Raw genomic sequence first — 26,109 nt, forward strand, 5'->3', positions numbered from 1 at the left:
TTTTCTGAAGTTTCCTGGAAAGAGTTTCCTGGAATGTGAGATCATTTCTTCATTTCTCCCATGGGATAGACACACGCACACACACACACACACACACACACACACAAATAATAATAAAAAAATGTGTGATGGGTATCTGCTGTGGAAACAAACACGCTGCTCCTGGTGTGTACTTTCATGTGTGCACGTAAAGGAAACAGACCTCAGTAAACAAAGCTGTGTTCACAACAAAAAGTGGAGAGGGCTTGTGAGGGCTTCCTCTCCTATGTAGTGGCAAGGAGGGAATGGGGACAGCAGCTATGCGGTCCAGCCCCAGCATCCAGGAGGTTCACGCCGGTTACCCATTAATCCCTTTCACGCATTTTTCCCTTTCCCTGCAGTGAAACTGCTGGTGCACACCAGAGAGCTAAGTTGTTTCATCTGTCCCGGGCAAGCCCGGATCTGGATAAAGTGCCACCCAGGTGCCCTCAGTGGCCGGGGGGGGTGTGGGGGTGTGGGGTGGCTGCTGACTGCTCGTGTATTTGTTTTGTTACATCAGCAAGAGTGGACTTTCATGCCTTCGCTCCCTCCTTTTCCCCGGGCTGGTTTTTGCTGTGCCTTCAGTTCTTTCCCTCCTCCCCCACCTTCCTCCTCTCCATTTGCAGAGCGCCCCTCCTCCTGGGCTGCCACCCCTCCTTTTCCCCTCCTCTTTCACAGTCAGAGGCTTGAAAACTTGTTAAAAGCTCTCCCAGTGTTCCAAGTTAGAAAAAACTTTTACGAGGTATCAGCACTTTTCTTTCATTAGTGGGGAAGGAAGGATGAAAAATACAAAACAGCAGTAGACTTTTAAAGTTTAAATAGACAGGTCTGAGTGCCTGAACGTGCTCTTCCATTTTACTTTAACCCTCCAAAGAAGTATTCTGATCCAGTTTCACTGCTGATCAGCAAGGGTAAGTTGCAAGCTCTCCTTTTCCATCTTTTTGTGTATCACTTTTCCTGAAAACACTTTTTTTTTTTCACCCTAACAATTTTGTGTTATCGCGCTGATGGTTGAACGTGTTTAAAACTATACATCTATAAAAGCGTAAGTTCTCTTAAAGTGCCAAGTTCAGACTTGTAGGAATTCTTTGCTTTCTTTGGTCATCTTTCTATACATTTCTTCAGATACGACACTTTCACAACTTTTAACCTGGTTGCGCTGAAGGAGAAACTGTGGTGAAGTAACTGCAGGGCTGAGTTGCGGACTTGTTGCTAGTGTTTGGGTGGAATCGCTCCTCTGCGTGCTTGCCTCGGACTAAAGGAGCTCCTTTAAAGAAAAACCCGAGGTGCGCTTCAGGCTCTTCTGTTGTACCGAAATTGCATCAGAAGTTGGTAACAGGGAGCCCTTGTCTTGACTGCGTCCCATTTCTGCCCCACACATTTTGCTTTCACATGGGAATCCTGATTGATGCCTAATAGTTTGTGCAGAGCAAGGTTCTTAATTAGGTGCTTTGTTAAGTGCTGCAGCTACTAAAGTGGTGACTTTCACGTGGTCTTCCTGATAAGATTTCCCCTTTTCTTCTAAAATAGAAGTGATAAAATCCAGACGTGGGTTATGGATTTTTAACCTGGTTTGTATATAGTTACTCTGTTTTAGCAACCTCGGTGAGGGATTTTAGCGAAGGAATGTGAGATATCATGATATGCCTTACCACGTTGGCAATGTCTGTGAAAGTCTTGGGTAGATATAAATGAAAGTTGTCTGGGAAGAACTGTGCAAGAATATCCACAATATGTGTCATAATCCCAATATGACACATTCCCTTTATATTATTACCTTGAAGGCTTAAATACCAAAATGTGGAGGACAAAAATGCTTGAGCAGCATCTTTTGGAGAACTAAAAGGCTTTTTACGTTGCAGGACTTGGAGTGATTCCTTATAGCAGTTGTTGCCTGCTGCTTGCCAGTAGTTAAAGAGCAACACGAGGAGGCAGGAAAAAGAGCCTTCAGCTGAAAGACAGACGAAGCACAGAGTCTATCTTATCGAGTAACACGTTCTCCTCTTAAACAAGAATATTGTGTGCTTATGTTTGTCCTCACATTTTGCCTTGAGATAACCAGCGAGCCTCATGAAGTGGCATATTTCATCTGAGGAGTTCCTTTTGATTTTTGTACGTGAGATTTATGACAAAAACCCCTGGCAATGGGGACAAAAATGGGCTACGGACACCTTGTGCCTGACTTCTGTGTGTGTGTGTGTGTGTGCGCGTGTGCGTGTGTGCGCATAGGGAGCAAGTTGGAGGACTTGCGTGAAGCTTTCATCCTGCCATTTTTAACATCTGGACAGCACACTACACTGCAGAATTTAAGCCTCTAGTCTTTGGGATGTTTACTGAACTGTTTCCTTCAGAAACTTCAAAGCCAAACACTGGCACTGACCCATGATACCTAACAAGCATACAAATGGGAGAAGGGTGAGCAGCAGGCTGGGTTCAGGAGAGGGAAGAGTGGGACACAAGGGATTTGATTTGTGACATAAGTCTAAATGCTTATACACTCAGGAGCACAAGCAGATTCAACACTGTAAAGTTATCTCAGCTCTCGTATTATGCAAGCCCGAAAGATTAATTTTATTTGTCTCTGAAATGAATGTTGATTTAGGCCAAGGATTCCTGTGGGCATGAGGAAGGTTAGATGACGTTAATCAGATACATTGCTCTCTTTCCCCTGGTCTCTGGAATCTCCTCCCCATGTCACCCACTGAATAGATCTCGCATGGAGGCACCTGGTCTATTGTTTATTCCACACGTACGTTTTAGAAATCCAGATTTCAAAATCCGCAAGCAGGAGCATCAGAGTGCCCAAGGCCTCCTCAGGGAATTCAGCATTTCTTCTCTTAATTTCAAAGTGAGTCAGGAGAGGGATGAATCTGGGCAGTAACACAGAGGGTAGACCTGACTTGTACAACTAGAGAATGTCTAAGAAAGTGCTTAGGGTTGCTTTTGCAACTGTGCTTTAGAATTGAATTAGGTGGAGAGGGTACAACACAGGAGAGGCAAAGGCTATGGGGTAGATGCGCTAGTGGCTGACCACCAGCAGTACGAGCAGACAACAAAAAAACCACACAGTTGTGACACTTTAAATTCTAGTAACTGCAACCATTTAGTGCATAATCTTTGTCCAGTGGATGAAATGAACTGAAGCTTGTCTGCAGACCTACAAATGAACCACACCTTCCCAGGGGAATGTCTGGAAGACATTCACTGATTTTTGTAAGATTTCAGAAAACTAGCCTTCCCTATTCCAACCCATCCAAATCCCATCAGTTGTACATCTCATCTGCTTTCTCTGCAACGCTGGTTGCTTTTGGGAAATAGTCAAGCTGATTGATGTTCAAGGTCCAGAATCTTCTCTTTTCCTGGCTATTTATGTGTGTGTGAGCACACATAAAAAGGTAGGAAAGGTTGGAAAACCAAAACTTTGGCCTGTTTCCCAACTGCTTGAGCTACACAATCCCAATTTAGATCCCACTCTAACCCTTACTGCTCTTCAGACTTGGGCATGTTACCACAGCACTGAGTTTGCATTATTCTTCCTGGAAAATATGAACCAGATGATGTGATGAATGCCGTCCATAAAAAATAGTTCTAGAATTTCTTAATTGTGACTTACAAATCAAATTTCTTATATATGTGGTCATCCAAAACCTATGCAGATGAATGCTGTCATATCTCCTGCTGCTCTATGGCTTTTTTTCCTCTTTACCCACACACAGTAGGACCTGGAAGAAATCCATCTTTTAAAGAGTTTACTAGGCTGGCATTAGTCTGTCTCAGAAAAAGGTTATAATCCTGTAAAGTAATAATCAGTAAGAACTCATGAAACGCACGTACTCATCATCAGCCATATCCTTAAATTTCTGAAGTACTGAAATTGTATCAATCGATCAGGTCAACCTGTGTCTTTCAGTGGACTCATTTAAGGTGTTTGGAATTGTTAAAAGAAGTTTAAGTCCAGAATGCTGAAGAACTATTTTTAAAGTTCTGCCATGCATTTCAAACTATTTACAAAGCTAGAATACTTAAATAACTGTTCGATACAAAACCTCTTTTTATACCTAGTAAACAGATATTGTAATCAGTTAATAAAAATGGTCTTTCAATGCCCTGAAAGTAAACAAGTTAGATCCGTTGAATGAATTTTCTCTACAACGAAACAAAGTACTGTTTCATAAAGCAATAGAATCCACTTAAGCAAAGGAATAATATATTTGTGCCACCACAAGGTTATCTGATTACAGTACAATGTTTTAAATTGATGTGGGTTTTTTTATCACTGGCAAAGGCCAGCAAGTAACTGATCTCTTTAAAAAAAAGTTGCTTTTCAAAACTATGTATGAGTAATTCAAGCATGGAATGTTTCCTCCTGGAGCTTATATTGCCAGAGGACATAAATGAAACTTAGCAATTTTGCATGCTGAAGCAAATTAAAAAATAGGTAGTAAATTCTCAAAATATTGCAGGTGTGGGATTAAGTAGGTCAAAACTGAAGTAAATCACGTTGCATTAATGGACCAGAGTGGAGTGTAATTAAAAAACAAACAACACATAAGTGCCTAGAAATAACACGTCCTCTGTTTTCTTAATCAAACTTCCAATCTGAAATAACATTTAGACAGTAAAAAAATACATTGAGTCTGAGGAAAGTCTGTTAATGCAGTAGTTTCAAATCATCGGAGAGCTGACTAATTAAATCAAGAAGCTGTTACATGAAAAAGGCTCCTTCTGTCCACTTCTAGGACATGGAGCAAATAGCTCGCCTTTAAAACAAACTTCACGTGTTGTATAGTTACAGGCTGTTCTCTGTTTTAACAATCCCAGCCTGAGGAGGAACGTGGTCACATTTCATTCCAGCCTTTCCAGAGACCTCCGCGCTCGTGTGCCCGACTCCTTCTCTGCCGCCCCGAGCCCGTAAAGACAAACCAGCCTTTCCTGGGAAGGACTAAAGCTGGGGATGGCTGAAGGGATGTGTCAGAGACGGACACGCTGTGTAGTCCTCCCGGCCGAGGCTTCCAGGTTTAAAAGTCTGAAGCAGGCCTGATCCTTTGATGGGGCTTCATTCATGTGAAGAACTAAGGAGATGAGGAAGGGTCTGCGTGGCGCAGTAGGTGAACTTCAGAGCAAGCTGACGGAGGGGGCTGAGGAAACGGCCCTGGGATATTTTTCAGGGGTTCAAAGATAATTGGCGTCTCGGAGCTATCGGAGCGAGTACTTTAAACACTTGTCTCCCATTACTCTCTCAGACTCTTTCCGATGGCAGGAACAGTGTGTTTTTCTTTGGCATCTATTGTTATGTTTGCGTTTGCCAGACTTATAATCTTGTGTTTCCAGTGACTCACTGCTTCTTGAAAGAAAATCTCCTTGGTGCTAACATTTCCTATTTTATGAATTATCCAAAAAGGGCTTTTCCTATAAATGACCTTCGCGAGGGAATATATACATGATGCGATGGGGAGGAAATCACTTGAACATTATCAAAACTATTAATACCAGGAAGGGTTTACTCAGCATGCACGGAACAAATACCTATACCCAGCAGCATCCACTTTAAAAGGGAAACTTTGGGATTATTTTTCCTTTTAAGTGCCCGATTTCACATGCTGGTTCATGTGGGGCAAGTTAAAGTGTAAGTTTTTATGCAGAGACGATTATCATTCTCCAGTTGATAAAAATCCTATCGTGAACTTTGTTTTTACTAGGAATCTAGAACATCAAGTAAACCATTTCATTTCTTTTATGTCATCCTGTGTATTTCCCCGAGAAGCTGCCTGTGTCCCAGAAATGCGCACTTTAAAACTCAAGGCGAGAGAGACAATTTAAACTTGCAGTGTTCAACACTTGGAATGCAAACTGCACGCCAGGAGTTGCCTTAAAAACAGAGAGAGCTCATTTACCTTTTTTTCTTGCTAAATCTTTTTTCCTTTCAAAACAAAGTGAAGGAATTTAAATACAAAAAGATGCAAATACAAACCTGAAACTACAACAAATTAAGCAATCCACAGATAAACAGGAAACCAGGTCCTCCAATATGGTAACGTGAGCTTAGGTGTACTTCATGTATTTACTATTTTTGGTTCCTTCATAAAAGTATAGGTAACGAATACTAACTTTGATCTTTGTGCTGCAAATACTAGTGTATAAACTTTATTTAGATAGCAAGTTTTTTCTGAAGTTGAGTATTGTGTAACTTGGCATCATTAGGAACTATACTCTTAAATGTATCACACACAGTGTAGTGATATGCAAGAGCTCAGTTTAATGTTGCTGTAGGAAAAACAGCACACATTTTTCAGTGATAAAATTTTAGGTATCCGACCCTAACATTAGCTTAGTATAACCTGTTGTATTTAGGTTATACTACGGTTTGCTTGCTTATTCTCTTAACGAGTGAACATAAAAAGTACCGTGAATGATCCACACTGAAAGAGATAAATCTTTCATTTATTCCTAGCATATTCGGGCAGTGCCACTACGGACTTCCACACCCTGCTTCAGCGGTGTGTCACAGCCCTTTTCTGCAGGTGTAGATCCTTGAACTGAGGCTGCCACCAAGGAAGCTGAGCCAACCACAGTGGCTACTGAGGGTAGTCACGGACTTCTTGAAAACTGGAGTGAAATTAGAAACCTCTTTTTTCATTGTGCTCTGAGACATTATATGTTACTTTCTCTTTTCAGTTTCCCTGACTTCTCACTCCACCTGTAGACTAACTAAAACTCTGGTTTCTCTTCAGATCGTGTAAAACACATGAATTAAAACAAAGCTGACATCACTGCTCTATTAGCATTGATCTGTGATTCAGTGTATCAAAGGTATTAAAGTTCTGTCTTAACCATCACTTTTTTTTTTTCTTTGTGTTCTTCTTTAGCCAGCATCCTGTGAAGATGGGTGATTGGAGTGCCTTGGGAAAACTTCTTGACAAGGTTCAAGCCTATTCTACTGCAGGAGGGAAAGTGTGGCTGTCTGTCCTCTTTATTTTCCGAATCTTGCTACTGGGGACAGCAGTCGAATCTGCTTGGGGAGATGAACAGTCTGCTTTCCGGTGCAACACTCAACAGCCTGGTTGCGAGAACGTCTGCTATGACAAGTCCTTCCCCATCTCCCATGTACGCTTCTGGGTTCTGCAGATCATATTTGTGTCTGTACCTACCCTTTTGTACCTGGCACACGTGTTCTATGTAATGAGGAAAGAAGAGAAGCTGAACAAAAGAGAAGAAGAGCTCAAGGTGGTCCAAAATGATGGTGTGAATGTGGATATGCACCTCAAGCAAATAGAAATTAAGAAATTCAAGTATGGGATCGAAGAGCATGGCAAAGTGAAGATGCGTGGGGGACTGCTCCGTACTTACATCATCAGCATCCTGTTTAAATCTGTCTTTGAGGTTGCTTTCTTGCTGATACAGTGGTACATCTATGGGTTTAGCCTGAATGCCATCTACACCTGTGAGCGAGATCCGTGCCCGCACAGAGTGGACTGTTTCCTCTCCCGTCCAACTGAGAAAACCATCTTCATCCTCTTCATGCTGGTTGTGTCCTTGGTGTCTCTTGCCTTGAACATCATCGAGCTTTTCTACGTGTTCTTCAAGGGTGTCAAGGATCGTGTGAAAGGGAAAACCGACCCCTACTCCCACAGCGGTGCCATGAGCCCTTCCAAGGACTGTGGCTCCCCCAAATATGCTTATTACAATGGCTGCTCCTCACCGACCGCCCCCCTGTCTCCCATGTCTCCCCCAGGGTACAAGCTCGTTACCGGAGACAGGAACAATTCCTCCTGTCGTAACTACAATAAGCAAGCCAGCGAGCAAAACTGGGCCAACTACAGCGCGGAGCAGAACAGAATGGGGCAGGCTGGCAGCACCATCTCCAACTCGCACGCCCAGCCCTTCGACTTCTCCGATGAGCACCAGAACACTAAAAAACTGGCGTCGGGACACGAGCTGCAACCCCTCACCATTGTGGACCAGAGGCCTCCCAGCAGAGCCAGCAGCCGAGCCAGCAGCAGGCCTCGACCTGACGACCTGGAGATCTAAGCTTCTAGCTGCAGTACTTGCTCAACTATGAAACGACATGCATTGGAAGATGCAGTCAGTGCTGATCTTGTTCCAGCGGAGGTGGTACTTAACAGTCTCAAGCAGGAGATTTTAACAATCATAAAAACAAACATACAAGCGAACAAACTTTTAAAATACTTGCTGTTTTTTGGGGGGATGTGGGGTTGGTGTGGGGTGGTACAGTACACATTGGTATTTAATGTAGCTGGTTTAAAGAATTTAAATACTAAAAAAAAAGAAAAAAAAAGGAAAAAGATAGGTAGTCAGTACTAAGGTAGGGGGTTGTTTTTCTAGAAAGGCTGTAAATATCTGAGTGTATGTGTATGTGTGTACTATCGTGTTTGTTTCTAAAGAATCTTCTGTAATACTAAAACCCAATAATAACTGAACTCACATTTGTCAGGGTGAAGTGCTGCCTGAAGATGAAAACATTTTTCCTATTCAACAAGCAAAAAAGTCCAGGAGTGCCTCTGATCATTTCCCTGTCAAGAACATTCCATTCTTAGAAAGTGCACTTTGAAGGTAAACTTTCCTATGTGGTCCTCCAGGTTGTCAAAAGGCTCCTGGGAGGACAATCTACAGCGTTTGAATCATTCAACTCAAATTTCAGACGTGGCCCACCAAGAAATACTTTGGTCACCTGTCAGCCCTTCACGCAGGCAGATTTTGTGATGTGCATAAGTGGGATGGCTCCACACTTGTAGAACCGGCAACCACACTGTCTTGCCCACAGTGATATCTGTGTCCTGCTGCTCACGTACAGTCTAGTTAGCATAATATAAAACCCAGTTTGCTGCCACTAGCAGATTTAAGCATTAAGACAGGCAAGCAACTGCCTTTAGTGAATTTATCACACCTTTATGTATATTAAGGGTGTATATATGTGTGTGGATGTGGAGGTAAAGGTATACACAAAACATCCTCAGAAGCATACGTTGAGAAATAAACGCACACAGGTTACTTGCAGTTGACACTTTCTCATGGATATTGTGAAGATGTGGGCCACTATGGTGTTTACATTCTCTGATTCCTTCAATGCAAGTGAAGCACATGTCATATTTTTTTTAATTCTATAGAATATTTTCCATGTATCCTAAATGGATGCTTTTTTAAAAATAAAAAATAAAACGGGCCTGATCCTGGATGTCTTGCTCTGGAAAACCTCTCTTTTAAGTCAGTGGGAGTTTTGCCTGAAAAAAGGCTACAGGATCAAGCCCAAGATGTAGCGAACCGTGTTCTTGCTGGCATGAATGATTTTCTTTTGTAGAAGTTAGGGGTGGAAAAGACCCATTAGGTCATCTAGTCAATCTCCCTGATAGGTAATAATGATGCTTGAATGATAGAAGATGTAGTACTGTAAGCAAGCTTTAGTCTTTTATGTGAGAAACTTAGAAGAAATGCTTTGTGCTGGATTAATAATAAGATATGCCTACATGACTTTTGCAGTAACTGGTATTTTTCTTGTTCTAAATATTCACATTTACTGAACTGTAATGTCCACTCCGAGTTTGGCAGTTAGGTCTTTCTAGATGGCTCTAGCAACTTTAGTGTTTACACTTAGATTTTGTTTGAAATGCAAGTGAAGTTGAAAGGATTTTTAAAGAGTACAATTCTAGCTAATTTATTTGAAATATATGCTAAAGAAATCTACCAGTTTCTTCAAATGCATAGCCTCTTAGCTGAACACAGAATGACCAAGGAAATACATAGCTTCGTTTCATTTTGCAGCAACACAGATAAATTGTTTCATTTAATACATTATATTAATTTGTTTGACATTCCATGTTAAACTACTGTTGTGTTCAACTTCATTGCATGTATGCAACCATAGTCCGTTGGATCATGTTGTCTGGAGAACATTAGTCAATAAAGTTTTAATTTAGTATAAATATATTTTCTAATTGTCTTTTACTGTCTTATATGTCCATATATCTTTTGTTTCAGTCTTATAATCCAAACTCCTTCCTTCTCTCTTCATTTTTCCCCAGTCACTCTGCAGTTCAGCAGTATTCTTGATTTAATCCATCTGGATTTACTTTGAACTGAAATTTCACAGGACCAGATTCAGATACCCTCACAACACTGGAAAAACAAGCATTGTTTGTGCCACTCCTGGAACAAAGTCACACTCAGCATGAACTACTGTAATTCAAATCTTGCCATGAGCCTCAGAAAATACATATTTATTTGCAAAATATTATTAAAAAGATAGTAGTAAGATACTATCACTTAATTTTTCAAGCAATTTTTGTATATGGCCTAGATTCAACATTATGAAATCATTGCCTCTAGTTTACATTTCCCCATATAATCAGATTGTTTGACTGACAGTTTCAATTTCTGGAATGAAATCCTCATTCTTTCAGAGTCAATGGGAGAAAGGTACTGATTTTGATAAGGCTGGGATTTCACATACTGTCTACTGCTTGACCATTTAGGTCCCTATCACTAATGAAGACATACAGTGCGCGGCTTTCCAGCATTGGACTCTAAAGGAAAGATGGTCCAACTCCCTTTTTATTTGAAAAATCAAAATATAATGGTCATGCAGTTATCATACAGCTTTCTACTTTCAAATTTGCTTGTCATTTAAAGTCCGAATTCTTCCCCCTCCTATTAGTAAAGAAGGGGAAAAAAAATCAGTGGTAGTGGATGTACAGCTCTGAGAGATACTACACAAGCGCTATCACAAGGAATGACTCCTTGAAGTATTCCTTAAATAACAACAACGAGTCATATTTAAGCTGGCTTGTCCTAGTTCGTCTGCACAAAGGGAAGGGAATTCCAAGCATTTTGTGAGGATCATGCCCTTGGAAAGGTGGATACAGAAACATCCAGAGAAGGGCTCACCTGAGACAAAATCTCAGCTGTCTCCTAGACGGGCTGATTGTCAGGTACGTCCCAAGTTAAGGACTCAGTTCCTTGGGGCATCTTGGACAACTGATAGAAATTAGTGCTTCAGTGCCAATTCTCTCTGAGTGATTTTTTGGTGGTAATGCATGTGTGGGTGCGTGTAGGATAAAGACATGCCATGGGCCATTTCTCCCACCTAGATTTATTTCTGTGGAGTGTATTTATTACACACTTCAAAGTCATTGCAGTGACATAATTTTGTGTGCCATTCATCCAATTCGTTATGCACTTTCTCCCAGTGCATCTCTGCAGCAGCAATTGCATTGTCTGCAGCTGACAAAAACCGGCATGCGATACAATGCTAGTGCATACTTCTCAACCTCTCTATATTATATATTGAATTCAAACTGGAAAAGATGTAAAAATACACATCTCTGAAGGTAATTAAAACAAAAGCAGCGTTACATACAAAACAGCAAGAAAACGCAAATTCAAAATCTGTTATGTGTTTAAAAGTTGTGTTGATGTTTTGTGTAGAAGTATTTTGAAAAAAGGCAAATTCATCCTAAGGTCCCCACCCTGCCCCAGTAATTTGAAATGTTTGTAAAGAGTAAAATTAGAAGGACAAGTTACAGACAGCCTAAAATCTATATGCAGATCATGTAATTTCAAGATGTTTTAAATACAGTGAGCACACACTGAAGGTTATTTCCTAATTTAGAAATGAAATTTCCATATTTAAAGTGGAAACTACAGTAAGTTTGAGAACTGGAACAAACTTTGTGAGTGTACCTGTCACACCCCCTGAAATCGGTCATTTTTAAATGATGTACTCGTCTCACCGTTCCAGAACCACGGCTGCCTGCAGTGCTGCTGCGCTACATAGCATCACCAGCTGGACTGCGCATTACCACCATGCTGGCATTTCCCTCGGAATTTCTCTGCAGCTTGGTATCAATTCAAGAAAAAAAAAAAAGTAGTGATGTAAGGGGTAGAGTTCAGATCTGGGAGTCGATCCAGATTTGAAGTGACCTTGATTGGTTAATGTGGAGTTCTGGGTATGTCAGATCAAAACCTTCTCCAGTTTTGGTGGCGGCTGTTTCTACCCCACTAGGTCAGGACTACTTTTAATTCTTCTTGTAATGCCTCCATGATTACCACTGCTCCCTTTACCAGACTTTAAACAGAATAGGGCAGAAAATAGGATTTGCCTTCCTCTTGTAGAACTTTTTCTCTCTATTTACTGCTAATCCAAACCTGGCAGGACTGAGGCTTCTACTGTGCTCGTGAACTACCCCGATATACAATATTTTTTTTAATGCAGTGTATTATACAAATGGTCAGAATGACTATAATCTCCTTAAAGATGTCTTCATTGCCTTCTCATGCTATTCAATCCAGTCATTTGCAGTTAGATCTGCCAGAGGACTCTGACGACTGAGGTAGGGCGCATGGCCCTTGAGGATTTCGCTGGCAAAAAAAGCAATCCTCTGATGGTACAGAGCTGTTGAAGCTACTCCTACATTACTTTCATTGTACTGCCAACATAGACAATAAGGTCAGAAGCGTAAGTCATGTCTGAGAAATCACTACCTAGACGTACTGTCTGGCTCAGTCCCTTGAAACTGTTTGAGGGTCCTCCATTTTATTCTAATCTAACATAATGGCTCCAGAAACATGGGGCTATAAGATCAGCTCTGCAAAGAAATGACTGCCTTTCCCTGACTTTAACCATGTGTTTGTGACTGTGCCCAAGGACGTATTCACACCCAGACTCTGTCAGTCCTGGAAAGTGTGTCAGATGTAAATTACCTGATGCTAGCCCATCACTAGATTGAAACAGGAAGAGCTTATTGGTTCCTGTACTTATTTAAAAGGTATTTTGGTAGACACAAGAAAGAATGCTTGTCTTAAACTTGTCTTAAATACTTCCTAACATGCGGCACTACCAGGAGACCCTATGAAGCAATACAGACACTGTGCATGTATACATGGTAAGCATTATCTATGGGTACTATGTCTAGAAACTGTTTAAATAGATACAGCTGCTCAGTAATCTGGTAAGACCAACTGCCTCCAAAATGGCTGCCCTCACTCTTTTCTCATGGTAGCCTAAATGCTGCATCCGGCTTACTGGCTTGCTGGAATTTGCAATGCAAAGGCACCTTGGGCAAAGACGGACTTGTTTTTACAGTGATCGTTTTGCATTAACTCCTTTTAAGTGCTGAAGAAGCATAGTGCTGGAAGCTAGAGGCAGAGAGTCTGGGACAGGCGGTGCTGGGCTAGTAATACACAGTCAAGGGAGTCAACCGGTCAAAAGTAATGGCTTTCTGGTGACTGCAGACTCTCCCGTCACTTAAAAAGACCAGGTCTCTGCTACTATGTTGAGGAAATGTGCATAACAAAATGAGACGTGAGCTTAGACCAGTATAAAAGGGAAAATGTTCAGACATTTAAATTGCTCCTTGAAACAAGCCTAGACTGCAGTTGCATACTTCCCATTAGAACTGACAGAAAATGCTCACATGAGTTCCAGGGTTTCAGTCATTTAAATCAATGTAAAAGTTCCTCTCAATTTCAGACATAAACAGATTGGATCCAGAAAGATATATTATGACATCTAATTTTCACTGATACAAATGCAAAGGGAAACCTTATGGGTGTAAGCTACTAAGTCTTGAATGGTGACCACCTGAATATGTGTAATCATACTATTTCCTCACAACTTTCTTTTTACTGTAACTCAGTGCAGAGGCAAGTTATGGCAAGGTCTGCTTTTTTTACAAACAGACATGAACTCTGTAAAATGTAATGAAATACATTTATGTGATGTCCATGTCGAATTTACACAGGACTACAGAAGGGAGTGTAGGGTACTCTGTAACATGCATCTAACTCTGCTGGGTTGGGCAGCTGAGGAGTGAAATCTTCACTTTGCCTTTCCTCATCCTTATTAGAAAGTTTTTCATATCCCAAACACCTGAGCAGTTTTTCCATGCTGTTGAATGCACCTCTGTTCTCAGTATCTCTTCTGTGGGCTTTGCTTGGGTGGGAGTCTTTGCATCCTCCCCTTCCTCCTTCTCTTGCCATCTGTAATATAAGGTCTGTAGAGGAAACCATAGCAGCCCCAAATATGTAAGGAAATACAATGACAATTGATAGCAAAACAGTGCGATCATGGAATATACAGTAGTTCTCTTTTACACGTCTGCAACTAACTGAATAGGAAAACGGCATGGAAAATAGCTTAAGGGATTAGAAAAGCCTCTGGATACTTTAGCATCTTAAAACCACCGGTCCTTGCTGAAACAGGCTTTTTCAGTCTCAGCTTCTGCTGAGTCATAGAGTTTGCTGCCTTTGAAGGTTGAAGTAGCTTGGCTCAAAACTGCAGTTGTTCTGGAAAAGTTCAGACCTTCACTAATGACCATATTTGCATGCTATTCTCAGTGGTATTTACATATAATAGGACACCCTCCACAGGGAGGCCTCTTCAAAACACAGGCTCTGCTTACACTTTGAATTTCCCTATTCAAAGGGGAATATTCAAAATTATCTATGCATCATTACTTCAAAGTGTTTCGCTGGGAGTACTCTGCCATATATTTGGGAGACTCATCATAGTTGTTTGAAAGCTGAATATATAGCCAACTGTAAGATTGTCACCTGGGTTTTGTGTGTGGAGGCGAAGAAGTATTACTCAGGCAAGAATCCTACCTGGTCTGACCTGGCGTACTTCTGTTGAGGACAAGGAGTTTCTGTTGAGTGACATGAGATGAAAACCCTGCTCTGAGCTTTACTTAGTACCTTCTTTTATTCAAGTCCCTGTAGTTTTATTTCAGGAGCACAAAGAGGATCCAACCGTGAATCCGTGGGCCTTGTATAACTTGCTGAGGTCTAGGACAATCTCTGAGGAACTTCTTCTGCCTCCATTTTCATTGTTGGTACCTCCCAGCTCTGTGGACTTTGGACTGACTATAGCACTCAATCCTTCAGTGGTAGGGTGGATGTTCAGTTAGTGCTGTCAAAGGGTGTGCAAGTAGAGAAAGTGGGTCTGGATTGTTTTCCGTGGGATTTCCTGTAGGATCGAGGCAAACTAGTCAATCACCATTCCTTGTCCTGAAAAGTCCACCTGTAAAGGTGTGAAGGGATTTCTGCATGGATGATAGTGAAAACTTTAGAAATTCATCCCTCTTCCATTCTGCCTGGGGCTTCAGCTGGGAGCTTGTGATATCCTGTTAATCTTCGTCTTCTTCTCCACTCCTCCCATGCAGACATCTCCCACCACCCACTTCTTTTCTGCATATCACTTCTGCAATATGTATTTAATGTTTGGTACTGAAAAAGCTTTCTGTAGTGATTATTTTTTCCCTGCATGATGTGGTAAGGAGCACTCAAATATCTTAGAATATCCTGCTCCATTAAATATCTATTAATTAACAAGCTGGTGTTTCTCCTATTTCATTCATTCAGAATGAGTGAATTAATTCTATTAATTTCATTCAGAATGACTCTCACAGGTGTTAACTACTATAAGTTTTGGCTGACTGATTAGAAAGTAATTTTGTATCTCACCTTATAGGAGCCCACATTTGCTTCAATCACTTTCTTTTACATAGTATTTTATAATTAAGGAAGGCAGCAGAGGAATTCAGAATGCTAGTTATCTACCTTAACCAGATGCAGTGAAAGTGCAAGGACATGGAGTTTGTCCAAATCTTCCTCCCACCTTAGTCCCAAAGGGACTTAAAGCTAGGCTTCCACTAATGTTTATGTATGCTATATAAATAATAATAATACCTGGAGTTGCACTGATACAGCACTTTTCATCTTCAAAGTAATTTGAAAACCCTATGTAATTAGTGTGCTATGGAGTCACCTCTTATGATACTGCATGAACTCCAGTACTACCCACTGTGGGAGCCAAAAAGGGAATCTGAACAGCCACAGAGATTATACATAACCTCCATTATCCCTACAAGATGAAATCGAAAATGCTGAACAAGGGTATTTTAGCACTTCACGCAGGAGGAGGATCCACAACTATCAGGAAGCCAGTATCCCTAAGATAAGGAAACAGGAATGTTTTCTTTGCTGGTAATCTACTACTTCAGATCTCTAAACACATTTTACCTTGAACTATGTCTTGGTCAAGCTGGCAGCAGATCACAGGTAGATTATCTCATTACATGGAGTCTTCATCTTCATGCAACCAGAATACATCTATTTTTTTTATTAAAAAAGCTTTAATTTGATGGAGCTAAAAGGGGTGCAGACATAATAAATATAGCATTAAATAGGCTTCTACAGACTTTAGTGAGACTCCAGGGGAGCAACTTATCTGGAATACACCATCGGCAATTGACAATCCAGCTGAGCACAATTTAAAGATTATAATGTTTTCCAAGTTTTTCCAGCATGCTTACAACAGGTCCTTGTGAATGTTCAGGAGCTTGCTCTTTAAGCCAGTTTGGCGTTTGCTGGCGATTATCATCCCAACATAAGTTTCCAAACAGCCTTCTCAAAACTACACCGTTAAGAAAAGAGGAGAAAAAAAGCAGTAGCAGCACATTCAATCTGGCAAACATAACAGTGCAGAGGAACAGAACATTTTGGATAAAGAAAACTTGGAGTATTTCTGAACTTTAATAATTTATATCTTCCCCAGACTTGTATGCTGACTAGCATGTATTTTTCTCAACAGAAAGGCTAACATGCTTTATTTGCCTTTTCCAAACAAATTTTTCTTATAGAGATTTAATAGGGCAAATGGATATCCTTTTAAACCATAGTATGTATTAATGGTCATCTGAAGAATAATCTTGAGACTAGATTTCAAAAGTTGTGATCAGGCAGAAGTAACTCTGCTTCCCATGCAGTTAATGGACACATGTGTCCACACGCCTTGATTTGTGCTCCATTTTAAGGTCAGTGTTTTTTTAAAAATTTGGTGTTCTTCCCTGTTACATTTAAATATCACACAAAACCATAAACATAACCATATGTCAGAATGAGGTTTTTACTGATGAGCGACGGTTTGGACTCAGTTTCTTTGCTTTTATTTTTACTGCTTATTCCATTTGCTTTAGGTGAAATATATTCTCTCTGTGTGTTATATTCGGCATATTTTTAGCTACTCCTGGACTACTTAAGGAAAAGTCAGCAGATGACCTCAAGAGTATGAGAGGTACCTCCTAAAGCTTCCTTTCCTTTTTCCCGTGGTGCATCAGGACAGTTTCATCAGCACAGCCACAACAACCAGCTATCTGCAAATAAGAAATAACGTTTTGGAAAAGCAGCAAAGCAAGAAAAGGGACAGCGAAGATCAGCGAGATGAATCATTTGGGCAGTCCTTCCACATTTCAAGCAACTACAGCTGTCTCAGTTCTCTACCAAGAGAAGTTAGCGTTCCATGCCAGCTATTTTTACAGTGGTGGAGCTGCAGGTCTCAGAGCAGGAGGAAGGAAAGGGAGTGACTAGGCACAGCTACATGAGAGGTGGTGTAGGAAAAAAAGTTGACAACCGGGAAACAGATGTTTGAAAAGAAAGTGTTGCACAGTAGCTGTTCTGTGATCTTCCCATATGCAACAATAAAGGAACTTTGAATTTGAGATTACAGTGTGGAAGGTGTTGCAGGTGAGAAACTCAGAGCTTAAGAGTCTCCAGGAACTCATGGAGTTTCTCTGGGCATGACAGTGCACTCTTTTGAAACATATGGTGAATACATACCTCAGCAGATAAATGTGGCTTGCTTCACAGTTCTGCCGAGCAGCATACAGCCATGCTGAGGCATGCTGTCCAGTTCAAGGGTATGAGGAGGAAACTTATTCTCCTTTTTTTTTTTCCAGATTCAGACTGGTCATTTTCAAAACCATTTGTACAGCTGTTTTCCCTGTTGGACCCCTGTTTGGCCCTGCTTTGTTTATTATTTGCCTTGTCATTGCTTCCTTTTTTTCCTCCACTCAGCGGTCAGGTATACCCTGCATGGCTGAGCATGGTACAACTATCCAGAGGTAGAGCCAGCACTAGGACTGGGGGCAATATTTCCACATCCTAGCGACGCCGTGGCTGACTCCGTGGGTCCCCACAGAGAAGGTGACGTTACTAGCCGGGGCTGGGTGCCACAGCAGTGTGGCTGCACCGCTGCTGGAGCCGTCACCGGGCGGCACTGGCCCAGGCTGCTGCTGGCTCCGAGATGGGCAATCTCAGGGCACAGCACCAGGCTGCTGTGCACAGCAGAGCTGCCCGCCATCTTCTTCCACACTGCTCCTTCTCTTAGGTTTTCCTTACGCTCTTGGATCCCATCTGCGCTCTGTGGCACCTCACCTTTAAATGCCACTGCTCTTCTCTTCTTTGTTCTGTTTTCTATTGCTCTGGGCCATACTCAGACAAGCTTTTCAAACTGTGAGCTTTTCAGGCATTCCCTATCAAATGTAAATAGGCCATTGGCAGCAGCATGCAAATTAAGTAATTGATCTGTTAATGGTTAGTTGTATTGGGCAAAGGAGGAAGATTCATTTTGCAGGTTTTTAGAACCAGAGTGTCAGAGAAATGATTCTTTCGGCACCTGCATGCTCTTGGGCCCTTCAATAAATTTACAGGTGAATGAACTGGAAGTCTTATGTAGCTTTCTCTAGGCAGCATTCATCATAAATGTACGTATTTCTCAAGGATTTTTTACTTCTTTTATTCACGCCTGAAAAACTTAAAACTGATATACATTTTCTAAAGTCTTTAGTGAAATTTCTCAGGGTGACCTGATGTCACCCATGACACTTAACATCTGAACTGGGACTTGTCTGAGCCAACAGCAGTGACCACAGGTCACTGGGAGAAGACTCAGGAAATCTCCAGTCTGTGACTGAATGACTTTGAGTGCTGGATTTCCTTTCTGAAAAATGCTGATTGTACTCCCATCCCTTGTCTGCTTTATATAGGGAAATTGTAAGGTTTGGGGACAAGGAGATGACTAGTGTTATGCAGAACTAGGCTTAGCTGAGACATAGGGAGAGCTCACCTTTGGAGGAGTCATTGCTCTGGGCTGACCACCTGGTCCTCACGGCAGGAAGATCTGTCCTGCTGATCAGTCAGTTCCTGCAGAGATTTCCTGTGTAAATCAGTGTTCTAAAGCAAGTTCTAATCAGTAATAATTTAAACAAAATCTCACTGTAACCTAGTGGCTCAGGAGCAGATGCATGATTGATCTGTTCTCTGTGCAGCGCAGGTGGAGCAAGCAGCTGAGCACCTTGTCTGCCATCCCTACGGACAGCACCATCATTTGTCTGTCAAAAGCATATAGACAGAAATTCAACCACCAAAAAACCCTGGTACGCTTGAGTACAGTTGTTCAGAAAGTTTTCTCTTTTCCATAGGCATTTAATTTTGCAGGAGCAAAAAGGAAAGTGGAATTCAGTGGAATTCCAACTGAAAATGTTAGTGAAAAAGGGAGCACACTCATTTGGAAAAGCTACCCCAGGTCCTTGCAGCAGCTGCTGTCTGGACTAAGCTCTGCTGGCTAGGTTCCAGGCTACTTTAAAGGTCCCATGATGCACCATGGCCAGCCCTCTTGTCTGTTCCCATGGTGCATCCTGGAAAATCCAATATATGCTGCACCAGAGGGAATATTCTTTTCCATTCATGAATATTCACAAATACTCAAAACCCAACCTGATTATGGAACCTGCTATGTAAAACGTCTTGCAAGTTTTTTTCATTAAATGCCCTGATTAACTTATATGTCCTAATCAAGAATGATAACAGTTTCATGTTTAAGGCTGATGACTGAAGTAAGCAGAAAGGGGCACAAAGTGAAAAAATTTGTGACAGAAACTGTCTTTGCCATCTGGATTCATGACACCTTTTGCTCACTGAGGTTTACTGTGGCACAGACAAACAAAACTCAGCATCGAAAGCTACAAACAGAAGAAAAAGTAAAATCCTTTCTAATATTGCTTCATTTTTAAACAGCTGCTTCACAGGTGGGGAAATATTGCACGTGGTGGTTTTCATGATGCGTGCCAGGCTCGCCACAGGTAGCTCGATGAGGATCTTGTGTCCCCACAGAGAATCTGATTGAAGGGAAAGCAGGTGGCTGAAGTGCAAAAAAAAGGGAACAGGTCTAACTCCTGCTGGGAACTCGTGCTGCAGGGTGGGGAGGCTCGGCGGTGATGCTTACGTGCCTGAAACCTCGCCAGCGTTGGTCTTCTGGCTGCTCCTGCGCTTGATGAAGCGGCTCTCAGAATCCCTCCTGCGCATACTTTTTTTTGATGCTTCGGGTGAGTGCTACCTCAGTCTATTTTTAACAGCCACACTTTCCATGATTAGATTTTAATGCTATTTATTTATTTAAACTGAACCAAACAATTCCACATAAGCTCAACATTCCAGTGGGCATCATACTCGGCCACACAGAGGAGTCTAAATCTAGTTTAAATTACATTCCTTGAATGGTAGAAAAAGCTGGGTCATGTGCCGAAGCTTGGTGAAGAATAACAGAGTCATTCTTTCATAGATTGCAAAAACTTTAGTAAGGAAAGATAAACAGGTTAAAGGTCTCTCAATGACTGCACTGTCTATACGTAGCAATTACCCCTTGCTTTTTCCCCCCCTGCTCCTAGTTGAAGGTGTAGTACTTACAGTCTCATGATCTCCCGTAATGGAGCCGGGTCCTCTATATGTTCACTGAAGTAAAAGGGAATGAAAGGCTTGGGATAATTAGACTCAGTGTCTCACTCAGTTATGTCCTTGCAGACATCTGGGAGTGTGAGGCTTTTAGCTCCCTCCCTTCTACATAGGTAGCAAAGGCAGGTATGAAAATTCGGCATCTCTCAGAAACACCTTTTCCCAGGCAAAGAGAGCATCTCCCCAGATCTGTGGCATCACTGTTTCTGAGGCTTTGGTCTAGGCTTCCAAGGCTTCCTGGTAGGAAGGGAGAGTGTGCTTACCATTTGCATCCATTTTAATAAAATAAATCGCTTGTGTTAAAATTAGCAGTGGGCAAACTGTTTCAGTTATAACAAGAATTGTCCTGGATTGGTTCCAATCCTCAAACTAAATTCAAGCCAATTTTATTTTTAAGTTTTAAAAGTAATAAAAAGTAATAAGCATGCAATGTGTATATAGACATACACACAGAGAATAGCTCAGGGATTAGAAAAAGATGTATTTTGCATCTGGAGTCCCAGTTTTGCACATGCATATGCATACAAGTAACTTTATTCACGTGAATTATCCCCTGGTGCCATGCACTATTTCCTGTCTAATCAGGCAGCAACATATACAAAAGGCTTTAATGCATAAGGGCGCTGTAACCTGCAGAACATCACCGCTTGATGCATCAAGTGAAGAAAGCCGACACTTGTTAATAGGACAAAGCTGGCACCAATTAAACCACGTCCAGCACATTGACTCGACTTGCTGGAAGCAGAGTCATCCCCAAGTGTTGTGTTAGGGAGTACAGCCAGCCCTGCCTACAGCAGGATGTGGCTTCCAAATATCATGCGTTGCATATAATCTGTTGCGTAAACTGAAGGGGGGGATGAAGGGTGGAAGGGATGAGGCTCCACTGGGCTGTGGCCTCAGAGAGGAAGTTAGATTGGGTGTACCTGGGGAGCACGGGGGTTATTCTGAGGAGTGGGGGGAAGGGAGCGTTGTCCATGTACATTACTTCACACATCATAAACTTCATTTCTCAGGGATTTTATTTTAGCAGCCCAGAAACAGATCATTCCCACGTGAGGTTTCACAGCACCAAACTGTGAACATAAGGGTTGGGGTTTTTGTTTGGATTTTTTGGTTTTGTCTTCAACTGCTTCAGGGTGGGTGGGTGTGTCTGTGCCTCTGCAATTGCGTGCATGTGCGATAGTCATGTGTGAGGGTGTGAGGATGCCTGTCGTAAGTTTAGACTGTCTGCCTAAATTTTAGTGAAAACAGTTTCACAGCTTACGCAGCTGTGACCTGGCCTACGGAGAGTGACAAACGGTGCCACCCAGCACAGCTAGACGTCTTCTCACTCCTGCATGATTTCTCTTCCTAGGAACAGGTCAGCAAGGACATTGCCCAGGGCATACCCTGACCTCTCAGGAAAACGTACATATCTCCTTTACAGGTTCAGAAACCCTTTTACTACAATTGCTATCTTGTATTTCCACCAAACTTTTGGCTTTCCACAGCTCTTGCTTAGATGTATCTTCTAGAGTGGAAATGTGGCTTTATAGCCACCTTCTTTCAAATTCATTATAAGCATCCTTCACACATTCCTGTTCTTTTAAGAACAGTAGCGTAACACTTTGGCTCTGTATCTGAGTGTGGATGAACGATGGAGCCTGCTAGAAGGGGCACCTAAAGATATAGTTCTAACTGTTGGATTTGAATGATAAATGTCTTGAAAGTGCTGACACACAATAAAAGTGTTTAACTGGCTGTAAGGGAGGGCTGGATGAACTACTTGAGGCTCCTGCAAGTATTGGCAAATCATCTTGATAACAGCTATACAGGAGTGAGGACATTCAGAGATGAGCTCCCAGTAGCAAAAGAACAGGAACCTCTAGTTTGACTCCAGGTCTGGATGATGCCTTGATATCCTGTGGTTTAACTCGTAGTGTATCAGGTTGCCAGATTATTCTAAACATGAGTATTATCTGCCTGTGTACACTTAGCACTGTGAAACAGTCAATACTATGAAGCAGCTTCTTCTTGAACAGCTCTCACCCTGCCTTAGTATGCACAATGTATGTTGAACATAAGACTTTTTTGTCCAAAAAGTAATGAAACACAGTAAAACTGCAGGAGACCAACTTGTAAAATGAAATTAAAATGCTGCCTGAGGACCTCCCTGGAACTAGCTGAGTTACAAACACTTCAAGTGCATATTAATTGGGCCATATGGTCCAGTATTTAAGCAAAGGCATGTATTTTGTTTGGCCAGAGTGTTCAGAAGAGACTTTAGGTCAAAGCCTTCGTAGCCCTGATGAAATTTGTGATCAGCTGATGGAAATGTTTACCTTACACTAAACTTGAAAGACTGTCCTGCACAGAAATGACACACAGGAGTTCATCATTGTGCAGCTCTGTAAAATCAGCTGCAATACCTGTATGTGTTTTGTTACCCCCAAGTCCCTTGCAGAAGACTAAGACAGGCTTCCAAGGCATTGCCCAGAAGAAAGGGTGGTACAGGATTTACCTCTTGATGCAAGCATGCAGAAGAAGGCGGCTTCCAGAAGCCTGCCAGCCACCAGCTGCCATGCTGCATCTCTGATGGGCTCTGCACAAGCCGAGCCATAATATTGCAGCCCCTGCACAACATCACTGAATCCCCATCTGCCTGTTTCGTGGACTGTGAGACCCTCCCGCAGTGGCAGTGGGACAGTGTGAGCTGCCCTTCTCTTTGGTCTTGTGCGACAAAGATCAGACAAGAGCAGTGAGAAAGACCACCTGCACAAGCCCAGGCAGCACGTAGGTCCAAACTGAGCAATTCCGCATGGAAGCCCTTATGCTGCCTGTGAATGAAGGCAGGTCGGGGAGTAGCAAGGGGAAGGCTGTTGCAGGTTGAGCCCATGAGCTGCACTCAGTCCCCAACCACACTGTTAACCCCAGGGTGACAGCATTCAGTACATTTATGATAGATGTGTGTTTCCTATTGTAATTGATGCCATGTACACATGGGAGATGATAGTTCCTATTTTTATGAGAATACTTGACCCAGGAGAAGCTAAGCCCATCAGGATCTTTTTCTTTCATCTCTGCAAAAACAAGAATTATAGCATTTAACTTAGGTTCATTAGGTGACTCATTGTGTTATTCATTTAATATATTTCACATGGACAATGTTACATCTCTTTTCAATAAGTAATTTAAAAGAGCTGTTCCTGACATGCAAGACACAAACAGTCTGTCTGTGAGCCACTGTCTTACATCCTGATCAACTCTGTCACATTTTCTTGTTTTTAAATTTCTCATCTTAAAAATATGAGTCAACATAAATAGCTTTGAATCTGTGTTACCTTATTAACCAATGGCGGGTGACTCTATCCATAAAATATTTACATAGACAACAGTCTTGTGCTAGCAATGTATTTTCACATTACTTAGTAATTTAAAACATGTCAACCCCTTCCAAATAGTAGAAACAATCCAAACACGGAACTGGTGTTGACCTTAAAAGGCTGCTCCTCTTTATTTTAAGTCAAGCAACAATCGTTACCACAGATTATCGCTGTGCATTCTTCACACAACTCCTTATCAGCAATGCCCCCAAATATAACTCTAAATGGTAAGGAAAACAGTAGATGGGAAGGCTGATGCTGCATCAACAGCATGTCCTTTAAGGGAGCTTGTGGAAGACTGTATGGAAAATATAACATTTTAATATTAATGAGGTAAATCAATGACATATATTTGGCTGTTTTATAAAGTTAATGAATTGTGTGCCTGACTGTCTGAATCTGCACCTGATCTTTCTTTGCATCATAAGAATGTGCATGAGTATGCAAATGCATTTATTTATATTGATTGTATGTATACATGTGCATGAATGTTTTTATGTAACGTATGTGTGTATTGGATATAGTTTTTTGGTTTCTTTTTTCTGTTTTCAAAGTCCTGTTTCTTATTCTTTTATTAGCGGACCAGGTGATGGAATAGGAAGAAGGGCATTTAGTGTGTGATCTGGAGTACAGCATGTACTATAACCTTCTGGTAACCTAGACTGGGAAAAGATACTGTCCTCTTTTTTCCCCAAGGCAATCAATAGAACTGAATTTTGGCTTCCCAAGGCACAGTACATTGACATGGTATGAGCTGGAGCTGGTAAAAGAATACATAAGTTTAATGTATTTATTTATCTTATGGATGTTTATATTATACATGATATTTGCAGTGTTTTCAGCAGCAAAGGATGGTAGTCCCCATGTTGCATAATAGATGACGTGTCTCCTTTGGCAGATACTTAGCCCATTCAGCCAACTAACTAATTAAAATGCTTTACTTAAAAAAAAAAGAAGAAAGAACAATAGCAAAAATTCACAACAGTCTACCCCTTTATTGCTTCTCCCTATGTCTCAGAGCACTTTTCCAGGGTGAGCAGTGTAACTTGGAAAGTTGTCCATTAAAGGTAGTATCTTAATCACACTGTTCCCTGCAGACTGGAGCAGATCAGAGAAACAATAAAACCTCTGTCATGTACAGGACAGAAGCCCTGATAGCACCATGCTCCTCAGGGGACAGGTAGGTATTGAGGATTTTGGGGGCAGTTTTTGTGATCTTACTGACTAATTGTTCTACTACTGTAGAGTTTGTTATATATTTTAATATTGAGGTAAAAAAAAAAGCCCTTTATATTTTTTTTTTTCACCTTTATCTCTGTATTTCACCTGTAGTGGTATGGGAATTAAATATAGTATTTTCTAGAGGACATGCAATATTCAAGAGAATGAATATCAATATCTAAAGTTGTAAAGGCTGTGAAAATTTTCAGTTTGGATTTTGCCTTTTTTTTCTTTTCAATATTGTATCATTAGTCAGACTTCTGCTGTTTTTTTCATCTTGATCAAATAGTCTATTGAAGAATTGAAGTGTATGAAAAGATCCATATTGAATTCAAAGGTTTTTGAAATGAGCGGAGACATTGTAAGGTAAAGTTCACACAGTCTGTCCTGTGATAAAGCAAGTCCACTCACACTGGACCTGAATAGAAGGGCAGGATGCTTGATGGCAATAGTGAGAGGGAAGAAGGGGATAGTAAGGTATCTGCAGTGATTTGTTAGAAATACCATTAGTTGACCCAAGGGCAGAGAGCAGCACAGTCCTCTCAAGCAGAGGGGTGTGAGTCTCTGGGATGAGACCAGAGGCACTCACCTCTAGGCCATCCCAGGGCCAGAGGGATGGAGATGACTAACATGAGGTCTGTGAGGTGAAGGGGGAAAGAGACAGAAAACAGAGCTACTGATTTCATTAAACTACCCCTAAACTACCCTCCTGCCACTTGAATAGCAAAGGTGCTGAGCAACCCTGGCCAGATCAATGGAGACTTGCAGTTGCGGAGTCCAGATAGGGGGAGCAGGAAAGCTCCCAAGAGCTTCTGGGACTATCTACATCTAGCTGATGTTGAGTGATTTACAGCTGGACCTTAGAAGCCCCGTGATGGCAGGTACCACTGAAGCAGGGACACCTGTGACAGTGTGCGATTCTTGCGAG

General features: G+C 41.6%; 1 protein-coding gene and 1 long non-coding RNA gene across 3 annotated transcripts; one reads left to right on the forward strand and one right to left on the reverse strand.

Annotated features, from left to right (window-relative positions):
• Positions 1-686: 686 nt before the first annotated feature.
• GJA1 (gap junction protein alpha 1) lies at positions 687-9,956 on the forward strand. Of its 2 annotated transcripts, none has more exons than XM_075498656.1 (2): positions 687-929; positions 6,889-9,956. In XM_075498656.1, exon 2 carries the CDS (start codon positions 6,901-6,903, stop codon positions 8,044-8,046), a length of 1,146 nt encoding a protein of 381 aa, XP_075354771.1. In that variant the 5' UTR covers positions 687-929; positions 6,889-6,900; the 3' UTR covers positions 8,047-9,956. The 2 variants fall into 2 exon arrangements, with proteins under 2 accessions (XP_075354771.1, XP_075354770.1); XM_075498655.1 differs by having other exon boundaries at positions 688-929; positions 6,885-9,956.
• A 4,040-nt stretch (positions 9,957-13,996) lies between these two features.
• Positions 13,997-19,014, reverse strand: LOC142407705 (uncharacterized). The gene is made up of 4 exons (XR_012775016.1): positions 18,935-19,014; positions 17,109-17,183; positions 16,051-16,140; positions 13,997-14,024 (listed from the first exon to the last, which is right to left on the reverse strand). It is a non-coding gene; the product is annotated as an uncharacterized LOC142407705 (long non-coding RNA).
• Between the last annotated feature and the right edge of the window lie 7,095 nt (positions 19,015-26,109).

The sequence above is a fragment of the Mycteria americana genome, chromosome 3 (genome assembly GCF_035582795.1).
Source record: "Mycteria americana isolate JAX WOST 10 ecotype Jacksonville Zoo and Gardens chromosome 3, USCA_MyAme_1.0, whole genome shotgun sequence".
In the NCBI taxonomy this organism is placed as follows: domain Eukaryota; kingdom Metazoa; phylum Chordata; class Aves; order Ciconiiformes; family Ciconiidae; genus Mycteria; species Mycteria americana.

Bases quoted from the DNA above. Each gene is read 5' to 3' on its own strand.
- GJA1 (XM_075498656.1), top strand. From the start codon at position 6,901: ATGGGTGATTGGAGTGCCTTGGGAAAACTTCTTGACAAGGTTCAAGCC.